The 11,526-nt window shown below is 28.1% G+C and overlaps 1 protein-coding gene across 2 annotated transcripts; it reads left to right on the forward strand.

Annotated features, from left to right (window-relative positions):
• The first annotated feature begins 200 nt into the window (after window positions 1-200).
• Window positions 201-10,393, forward strand: LOC109816384 (triacylglycerol lipase SDP1). Of its 2 annotated transcripts, XM_083072579.1 has the most exons (4): window positions 201-2,711; window positions 4,926-5,069; window positions 5,557-6,441; window positions 10,308-10,393. In XM_083072579.1, the coding sequence occupies exons 1-3, from the start codon at window positions 1,293-1,295 to the stop codon at window positions 6,433-6,435; spliced, it is 2,442 nt and encodes an 813-aa protein (XP_082928705.1). In that variant the 5' UTR covers window positions 201-1,292; the 3' UTR covers window positions 6,436-6,441; window positions 10,308-10,393. The 2 variants fall into 2 exon arrangements, with proteins under 2 accessions (XP_082928705.1, XP_020236970.2); XM_020381381.3 differs by lacking the exon at window positions 10,308-10,393 and having other exon boundaries at window positions 203-2,711; window positions 5,557-6,600.
• Window positions 10,394-11,526: the final 1,133 nt, after the last annotated feature.

Consider the following 11,526-nt stretch of genomic DNA (forward strand, 5'->3'; position numbering starts at 1 on the left):
GAGGAAGGAAATGATACTAGTGACTGTGTAGGAGATACATCATAATAGTGTAGATATTAGATTGACCTAAAGGACCAAAATTGTGGTGCATGGTGGTCCAATCTAGAATTTGCGCTTTCAAATAACCATTCATTACATTATATCTTTTTATTTAATTTTTAATTTAAAAAATAGAAAGTACAAAATATCTCTTTTTTCTCTAGCTTGATATAATGATAATAATGTCTATTTCATCACACAATTTATCTGTAGTCTATCTTAATTTCCCATATACTATTAATTATTGGAGGATGATTATGAAGTTAATATCGATAAAAAAAAAATTGGATCTCTTACTCTCATAAATCAACAAAGTTGTAGAAACCACAGGATTCAGGTCCCCATGACATATTATAACTTATAAGATCCATTAACATTGTCATTTGACTTGCTCCAAGTCTTTTACTGTTTCTTTCTTAGAAAATAAAATAAAATAAAAGCTATTTTTCCCTCACATTTTTGTTGCTTATTTTTAGTGTTTACGATGGCCTTTGTCTTTCCATTTTCCAAAGCATAATTCGATCGCATTATCTAATCAGAAAATTGCAAAACTTCAAGTTACATCGCAACAACAACAAACCAAAACAATATTTGTCTGAATGTGTCACCTTTTTCCTTATCATCCGAAACAATTCGCTAACAAACCATAATCTGGATATGGTTAATTCATGCATCTTTATGGTATCCATGTCATCATTTTTATGACTCGGATCGTGTCACCGTATGAATATCTTATCCCCTCCTCCCAGATCCTAATGCCCATTCTTCTCTCCCTCTCATCCACCCTTATTTATAAGAACAAAATTTTGTTTTCACTTTTCTGGGGTTGATTAAAAATGTCATCTTTTGATTAGAGAGGTTTTGGGTTTCTGGTTTGGAGTTGTGATCGTTGTTCTTGGGTTTCTTGAGGTTGGAAGAATAACAAGACTTGTAGCTTTAATATGAATCATAGTATTGTTTTGTTGCATAGTCTGTTTTTATTTAGTTTCTTCGTTTTTTAATTTTGTTTAAATCGGAAATTATTCAACTTTTGGAGTTAAACATAGGACACACCCACACCTTTATCATTTTGTGAGATCCTAGTGTGAATTCTTTTCTTATTGTACTCTTTGATACTAATCACTAACATCGAAAACAAAATACAGATCTTAGTATACTGGGTGACTCTAATATATTATTTAATCCCTTGGTAGTATTTAGTTTTGATTTGTGAGAAGGACAATATTTGCCTAGAGTTTTTTGGTCAAGGGAGGATGGATCAAATTAGTGATGAGGCTAGTGTTGACCATTTTCCAATTGGTCCTTCAGACATTCTTGGTAGGACAATTGCTTTCAGGATTCTTTTTTGCAAGTCTATGTCCCATTTTAGGCACCAGATATTTTATATGTTGTTAGATATGTTTTATAGGTTTAGGGGGTTTTTGTCATCCTTTATATCATGGTTGCACCCCAGAAACCCGCAGGGGATATTGGCAATGATGACAATAGTTGCTTTCTTGATGAAACGATACAAACATGTGAAGGTAAGGGCTGAAATGGCATATAGGAGGAAGTTTTGGAGAAACATGATGAGAACTGCTTTGACCTATGAGGAATGGGCCCATGCAGCTAAGATGCTTGATAAAGAGACTATAAAGATGAATGAATCAGACCTTTATGATGTGGAATTGGTTAGGAACAAGCTTCAAGAGCTACACCACCGTCGACAAGAAGGATCTCTTAGAGATATAATATTTTGTATGCGTGCCGATCTTGTTAGAAATTTAGGTAATATGTGTAATCCTGAACTACACATGGGTAGGCTTCAGGTGCCTAAATTAATCAAGGAGTATATTGATGAGGTTACAACTCAATTGAGAATGGTTTGTGATTCTGATTCAGAGGAGCTATCATTAGAAGAAAAGCTTTCTTTCATGCATGAAACTAGGCATGCATTTGGGAGGACAGCTTTGTTGCTAAGTGGGGGTGCTTCTCTTGGAGCTTCCCATGTGGGTGTAGTTAAAACACTGGTAGAACATAAACTCATGCCTAGGATAATTGCCGGTTCAAGTGTCGGATCCATTATGTGTTCTGTTGTTGCCACTAGGAATTGGCCTGAGCTTCAGAGCTTTTTTGAGGATTCATGGCACTCGTTGCAATTTTTTGATCAAATGGGTGGGATTTTTGCAGTTGTTAAGAGAGTCACAACATATGGTGCTGTTCATGAGATCAGACAGTTGCAAATGATGTTGAGGCATCTAACAAGCAACCTTACATTTCAAGAAGCTTATGACATGACAGGCAGAATTCTTGGGATTACAGTTTGTTCCCCAAGGAAGCATGAACCACCTAGATGTCTTAACTACTTGACTTCACCCCATGTGGTTATTTGGAGTGCAGTAACTGCTTCTTGTGCATTTCCAGGCCTTTTTGAGGCTCAAGAATTGATGGCAAAGGATAGAAGTGGAGAGATTGTTCCTTACCATCCTCCTTTTAACTTAGGTCCTGAAGAGGGCTCCACACCAGCACGCCGTTGGAGGGATGGTAGCTTGGAGATTGATTTACCTATGATGCAGTTAAAAGAGCTATTTAATGTCAATCATTTCATAGTTAGTCAGGCCAACCCTCATATTGCACCATTATTGAGATTGAAAGAATTTGTTCGGACTTATGGGGGCATCTTTGCTGCCAAGGTACATATTAATGGACTTGGACCTTTGTGAAAACACAATGGATAATGAATTCATATGCATGTTTATGTTAATTGGCATTCTTCTCATTTGCTTCTTAAATAAATTATTACTTTTATAATTTCCATTTCTTGTCATACTGCTACTTCCCCTCCTAAAGTCCCTGGCTTGAAGTATAAGGTAGTTCATCATTGTTTGACTTACTATTTAAATAAATTTCTGAAATTATTATATTATATATATAAATAAAAGGAAGATTCAAATCACACCGGTGTAATTTTATAATTTTTACTAAGTATTTTATAAGTTATAATTCAATAATTGAATTTACAAAATTTAATATAAAGTTATTGAGCGGTGTAATATTTAATAAAAGTTACATCGGTGTCGTTTGAATCATCTTATATATATATATATATAAGGGATTTGTTTACTCTAAGAGTAAGTTTATATAGACTTATTTCGTTCAATAACTTATATTTTACATCAATTTTCAATGATCCGACCGTTAAATTTAAAGTTTTTAATGCATATATGAAGTCTGCAAATTTTTAGAAAATTTGAAAATTATTTGACACTTCATTTCATTAATTCAAATTGACGGATAATCATAAAATCATTTTATACATTGATTTGAATTAATAAAACAAAGTATTAAATGATTTTTAAATTTTTTAAAAATTTACAGATTTGATATATATATTAAGAACTTTAAATTCAACTGTTGGATCGCTAAAATTTAATGTAAAATATGAGTTATTGAACGGAGTAAGTTTAAGTAGACTTAATCCTAGAGTAAACAGATCCTTTCTTTTATATATATATATATATATATATATATATATATATATATATATATATATATATATATGCTTTTAGGAGCCATTTGAAAATTATTTTTGTTTTCACTTTGTTTTCTGTTTTTAAAAGTTTATATGGAAATCAATGGAAATAACTTTTTGTTACTTTCTATATTCATTTTCTCTTTTCACTTTTTCCTATATAAACTTTAGAAAACAAGAAATAAAGTAAAAATAGAAAATAAAAACAGAAAATGACTTTTCGAACTAAACAACCCCTTAGCTTTTCTATGCCTTACTCATGCGTGTTTTTTTGGTATGCTGTGTACGTCTCCTTCCATCTCTGAAATATCATGCATCGTGTACTTGTTATTTATTGTTGATCAAACTCCTGTGGAGTTTTCTTCTAAAAAACTTCACTCCATGGCAATTTTTATGGGCAATCCATGCATATAAGTTTAGATCACAATAAGATCATTGCCCTCCTAATTGCAATATCACACAACTTAGTATCGTCTTTGTTGAATGTTCTTTATGCGAGCCGTTTTTTAGTGACTTAGTGTCATTAAATTTTTTAATTAAAGAATGGAGTAATAGGCCACATTTGTAGCAAAAATTGTGTTGAAAACAATTGTAAATTTCCCTCATTGTGTGTAAACTTTAGAAATTCAAGCAATTTGAAATTTTTGAAATTTAAATTATTTTAATTTCAATTTTTATCATTTTTTAAATGTTTTATTTGAATAAATCAATTTAAATTTCTTAAATTTTAAATTCTTAGTTCCGATATGATAATTTGATTTTTATCATGTCTAAAATTGATTATATATATTTAGATTTTAATATTAAATTTTCTATAAAAAAAATAAATATAACCAATTTTTTAAAATATTTAATAGTTTTGAAAATTAAAATTTAATAATTAAAATTTTTTTTTTATTATTCAATAATTAAGAGATAGGAAAAAGATATAGGAAAAAGATATAAAAGATATATAGGTGAGATAAGAAAGACAAATATAAAGAATTTCAAATTCTTATATTTTTGGAAGAATTTGAAGTTCTATTATTTTAAGAAATTTCACAAATATTTAGATTTTAATTTCTTTGTAATCTTTCATCCAAACAAAATATTTCATCTTTAGACATTTAAAATTCTTTAAAAAAAATGAATTATTTTATTTAGATTTTTCATCCAAATGACCTTCATTCATTCTAATGAGAGACACGCCTTTCACTCTGAATATTAGATTCATAAATTTGTTGTGTAAATTAGTGTTTGTTCTCCTTTGCAAGACTGAGAAATAGTTGTATCCTTTAACAAATTTTATTCGTCATTTATAAGGCATATTAGACATGTTAACCAGTCTTAGTACATAATGATTGTATTGAATGTGTTTTTTATTTTTACTTTTCAGCTTGCTCATCTTGTGGAGATGGAGGTGAAACATAGGTGTAATCAAATATTGGAACTTGGTTTTCCATTAGGTGGACTTGCTAAGTTGTTTGCACAAGATTGGGAAGGTGACGTGACTGTTGTAATGCCTGCAACTCTTGCTCAGGTATGTTGCCTAAAGAACGTCAAAATTACAGCTAGATATTTAAGGAGAAAATAACTTCAACTCAATATCAGTTCAAATAAAAAGTGCTAGTGGTTAACACCAAGCCTTTTGTTATAAAACTTGTTAAGTTTCCTTGGAAACGTAAAGGAATTTAAGAATTTGTTTATGTACCATTTACTAAAGATGATCAAGTTAATAAGTGGTTAGTGAAGTTAACATACTTTGTATTTCTATAAGTATAACTGTGTTTAGTGGATAATGTAAGGAGTAATAAAAATAATTGTGTAATAAAAAGTGTGAAAAAAAGAAAGTATAGAGTAGAGTAGGAATAACAATATTTATTACATTTGTATGAAAAGTTAGGATAAAAGGGTGTTAAAAAGATAGAGAGAAAAACACAATTGAGGGGTTGAATATCCCATTTATCTATTGTTATAGATTAACTTATGCATATTGCTATTGTGGTTTTACCTGTGTCCTGCTACAGTACTCCAAAATTATACAAAACCCTTCTTATGGAGAGCTTCAAAAGGCAGCCAACCAAGGGAGAAGATGCACTTGGGAGAAACTTTCAGCCATAAAAGCAAATTGTGGCATTGAACTTGCTCTTGATGAGTGTGTTGTAATGCTCAATCATATGAGAAGACTAAAGAGAATTGCTGACAGAGCTGCAACTGCTTCTCATGGTTTGTCCAATACTGTCAAGTTCAGTGCTTCAAAAAGAATTCCTTCGTGGAATTGCATGGCACGAGAGAATTCAACAGGCTCCCTTGAAGATCTTAATGATGTTTCCTCCTCATTGCACCGTGACAGTGACTCCGAAAATGTTGATTTGCACTCTTGGACAAAATCTGGTGGGCCTTTGATGAGAACTACTTCGGCTAACATGTTTGTCGACTTTCTTCAAAACTTGGAGGTTGATACTGAACCAAATAAAGGCTTAGTGAGTCATGCTAACCCTCATGATTTTCAGTATCGTAGCCCCAGGCTCACAACACCAGATAGGAACTCTGATAGCACAGAATCTGAGCAAAGGGAAATTGGCAACAGGGTTGTCAATGGGTCTAGCATACTAGTGACTGAAGGTGATTTTTTGCAGCCTGAAAGAATTCATAATGGGATTGTGTTTAATGTTGTCAAGAAAGGAAACTTGACACCCTTAAATAGGAATCATGATTCTGAAAACTACAACAGTGAAGTTGCTGAATGTGTCCATGATGAGTGCCCACAGAAGGAGATGGATGGTGCTAGCTCAACTTCTGAATGTGGAGATGATGAATCCACACCAACTAGGTCCTCAACTGAAACTCCAAATTACAATTCCAACGGAAGTTCGGGTATAGATCAAAGCATTGTTGACAGTTAGTTTCAGGTATTAATTCTTTTTCAGTGATTTTTTAATATTTTGTTCTTACTTCCCTACCCATTGTAAATACTACTAAATCTAGGCTTGGAGGGTCTCTATTCATGATTTTGATGGAATAGCCCACCATTTGGTATACTCATAAATGTAAAGAGGAGATTTTATACACACATTCCAAAACCACATTGATAAGTATTGGTTACCACTACAGATGAATGAAATTGAGACGTGATTCGTGAGGTGGTATTCATGATAATAAACAGAATTTGATTAATTGAATTAATTATAGTATAATTAATGAGATATGAAGAGGAATAGTTTCTGATTTGCATGAACTATATATAGCTGTGATATTTGTTGTGGACAAAATTTCTTATGCATGAGAGAATAGAGACACCACAGGTTAAGTTTCTCGTGACAACTAGTTGTACTAAATTTTTGAAGCAAAGACAAAAGTATTAAGACTTGGTCATCTTAAGCTATCTTTTGAATTCTATTTTGTTCATAAGAAATGATACTAATTGCAAAATTGAGGAGGGTCAGGGTCAGTCAATACCACTTTTTTGAAAACAGGACTGACTGGTTCAACTGATCATACTGGGAATTGATCTAGAAGTGGACAGAAATCGAACAGTTTTCAAAAAGTTATAATATAACTAATGTTAATGAAATAAAAAAAAATAATATGAAAAAATTATTTGGATGTGATATGCTTTTAATTTTAGAATTTTTCAAGATACAAATTGTCACAATTTGAAGTCCTAAAATTCTTTTTAAAATATTTCTCTCTTAATTTTATTTAAAATTAGGTTTCATCATTTAAATTAACAATATTAAGACTCTTTTTAAAGAAAGGATTAAATGGATGAGACATTTATATTAATTCTAAAGTTTAAAGATATAAGTTGTTAAAACTAGTTATTTTGAAACTCTTTTATAAATTAAAAGTTCAAATTAATAGTATAAAAATAATAGAAATAATAATAGGATGTTTAATAGAGAGGAGTTTAAAGACAATAAGTTGTCATAACTTATGCTTTAAAACTTTAAGATTAAAAAGATTTAACATCTAATTAGGGCTCATTTGGATAAATAACTTAATTAAGATCTTATTTAATAAACTTTTATATAATAAGAACTTATGTTATAAATGCTTAAAATTCAATAAATTGGTTGCATTTGGTTATATATATTGACAAACATTTATATTATTTTAAAATGTTTGAATGTATTATTATCTAAGTACTTATATATAAGATATTGTCTCATTTTAAAAACTAAAATTAAATCTTGAAGAAGTAAAATAAAAAATTTAAAAGTATTAAATAATTTTAAAAAATAACATCATATATCACAATAATATTAAAAATAAAAAATAAATAATTAGTCATCATTCACCTAATTTTAATTTATAGAATAAAATTAATAATAAAATATGAAAAATCAATTTATATATATATATATAATCATGATTAAAATTTATGAATCATAAATTTTAAAATTAAAAATTAATTCTATATATTCTATAAAATCACGTTTGAATAAATGGGTGATCAAATATGAGAGAAAAAAAAATATGCCTGATTCTACATCTTATCACTGATTGTGGCTTAGAAAATAATCCTAATTACCTAATGGGATTTAGATCAGGCTTTTAATTTCTAGTTGTGAAAATTTTTATAAAGTATTTGGATGGGGAATTTAAATGGAGTAATTCATTTATTTGGAGAATTTTAAATTTTTTGATGTGAAATATCTTATTTGGATGAAAAAATTGATAAAGAATTTGAAATTCAAGCATTTGTGAAATTTCTTGAAATAGTAGAATTTCAAATTTTTCAAAAAAAGTAAGAATTTAAAACTTCTCTATTTTTTTCTTCTTATTTCACTTATATATTTTATCTTATCTCTTATCTCTTCATGTTTTTAATTATTGAATATTCAAAAATATTTTTAAAATTATTAAATATTATCTAATATTAATTTTTAAATTTATTAAAAATTTATAAATTAGCTAATATTTATTTTTATAAAATTTAATTTAAAAATATTAACATATAAATATATTTTTAAAATCAACTTTACCATGGGGGAATCAAATTATCATATCTAACCTAACAATTTAAAATTTAAGAAATTTGAATTAACTTATCAAAATAAAATATTTTAAGAATGATAGGAATTGAAATCAAAGTAATTAAAATATCAAGAATTTAAAATTTTTTAAATTCATAAAAAAATTTAAATTTATAAAATTTCTCATCCAAACACACTATTATTATTAGAAGAAGAAAAAAACATTAACAAGTACGGAGGACGTGAAAAAAGTAAACTTGTGGCAAGCGAGTTAATGGGGAATTTTTAACGTAAATAATATTTTTTTAAAAAAATTTTACCAAAATAACACATGTGCAACTTTATTTACACAACTAGAACCATTTACTGTTCGCACTCAGAATTTGGTTCCCTGGGAACCGAATTCTGAACTTCAAAAAAAAAATTTTCTTTTTTTTTGTGCTCAGAATTCGGTTCCCGGGGAACCGAATTCTGAGTTATTTTTAATTTTTTTTTTTTTTTTGGTTTATGGCTGATTTTCCGCGAGTGTGAGAAGTGGTACGGGCCGTTCTGGAATCAGAACGGCCCGTTCTGCTTAAACACATGGAGTGTTTTTTCAACATTAGAACAGGCCGTTCCAATTTAAAAAAACACTCTATCTGTTTAATCGGAACGGGCCGTTCTGCTTCCGGAACGGGCCGTTCTGCTTCCCAGACTTGCGCAAACTAGCGGAAAACGCAAAAAAAAAAAAAATTAAAAACAACTCAGAATTCGGTTCCCCGGGAACCGAATTCTGAGCACAAAAAAAAGAAAAAAAAATTTTGAAGCTCAGAATTCGGTTCCCGGGAACCGAATTCTGAGTGTGAACAGTAAACGGTTCTAGTTATGTAAATAAAGTTGTACAGCTGTTATTTTGGTAAAAAAAATTTAAAAAAATATTATTTACGTAAAAAAATTCGTTAATGGGTTCATATCTTTTACGACAAAAGCGAAATTAAGAAATGACTTTAGTACTTAAATTTTGATTAATGAAATGAAAATTATGTAATGAGTAGAAATAATAAGTCGTAAAATAGTAATCGAAACTCTTAATAGAAAAGAAAAAGATCTTATATACCTTTAACAGAGAGATTTCTAATAAAGCAGTTTTTTAAAAAAAATGTTACAAGATATTTTATATAATAAGAGAATGTGAATTTTGACAGAAGAGATAAATTTAGAGACAAAAGGAATAAGAAACAAAGAGGAACAAAGTTTTTGGAGGGATAAAAAAAAATTATACGGGGAGTAATGAAAAAAAAGAAAAAAAAAAGAAATATATATATATATATATAACTGATTTTTAATGAAAGAATAAAAAATTTAAAAAAAAATAAATAAAACAATTTATATTAGAGATAAGATTTAAACATGGATATTTTTCAATAAGTTCCAATATAAATTATGTAATAAATTATATTTTATAGTTTATCAAATAAGCACAAAACATCTTAAGGAATATCTATAAGATTTTTTATAAGTTTTTTTAAATACTCTCATAGACACTTATAAAATAAGATGAGTATAAATAAGTTGTTCATGAACTCTTTCAAATAGGACCTTAATGTTTTCTTTAATAATTATTTTGTTATGATGATTAAATATTAAACTCAAATTAAATTGCTACAAAATAAAAAATTAAACAAATTAAAATGTCATAATGACAATTTGGGAGAATATTTTGTCAATTTTATATTTAAAGAGATATGATTTGATGTATCCTTATTTGGCTATTTATTTTCTCATGGCCACTGTGAAGGACATATGGTTGTATAATGCAGATTAGCTGGAATAATTAAAGTGTGCAAAGGACTTGGGTCTCATGTTTAGGTACGGAATGGATCTAAAAGTCAATTTTTCTCCTTTTTATTCTTACTTTTTCTTCAAATAAAAAAAATATATACATTATTATTCATGTTTTTATTTTTAATTTTTTATTGACTCTAAGATGAGTTACAAAAAGAACTTTATCCTGATGGGATTCATTTTAATAGTATAATGTCTATATATTAACTTATAAAAATATATATATATATATATATATATATATATATATTTTGGTATTTATAATTTTCTTGTCCACTTTTTCATGGGACATTATTATTCCTAAATTCATATTATATAATTATAAAAAGGAAAAATTTTGATAACTATCCTTTTAATTTTCATTTTTTCATCGCACATTAGAAATTTATACTACATCATTATAAAGGAAATAAGTTTTTGTAACTACCCTTTTAACTTTCTCTTTTTCATTGGATACTATTACTCCTAGATTTAAATATCATTTCCTCTCAAAATTCTCTAAAAAATAAATATATAAAAGTACAAAGTGTTCTTTTCCTACAAGATATTAATAAAGGAAATACATCTTTTTAATATATACATTTTGACTATTTTATCTCATGGCTTCCAAAATACATTTTCTCTCTCATAATTTTTTATTTAATTATTATTCTATTTTTTTTCTCTACTTTCTCATCTATAGTATTATTAATAAAGGTGATATATATTTTGGGTGATTTTGTTGACTATTTAGCTCATTAGTTTTCAAAACACACTCTCCTGCAAAAGATATTTATTTAATTTTCATTCTATTTTTATGTACTTTCTCATAAATTTATTTTTAAAATTGTTCACATCCTCTAATTTAAATCACCCACACATATTTAAATTCAATTATTTTTATCATTTATTTTATTTTTATTTTTAAAAATACACTAAGGCATGAAAAACTTTTTTTACGTTAGTATTATTAAAATAAATATCTAATATTAAATCATTCTTAAATATATTTTAATTGTCTATTTATTTTAATAATATATCCAATACTCAAAATTAATATCTAATCGGAAGAATAGCTTTATTGGCCCTCACGTTAGAATCTAACTTTTCCTCCTTACTAAACATACCATAAATTGTCCTCCTCGGGGATGTGTGTGGTAGGATCACTAGTGTGCACAAAACTTTTAATGATGGATAAAAATGACTTTTTATGTT

The sequence above is a fragment of the Cajanus cajan genome, chromosome 4 (assembly GCF_000230855.2).
Source record: "Cajanus cajan strain Asha chromosome 4, NIPB_CcT2T_4, whole genome shotgun sequence".
Classification (NCBI taxonomy): domain Eukaryota; kingdom Viridiplantae; phylum Streptophyta; class Magnoliopsida; order Fabales; family Fabaceae; genus Cajanus; species Cajanus cajan.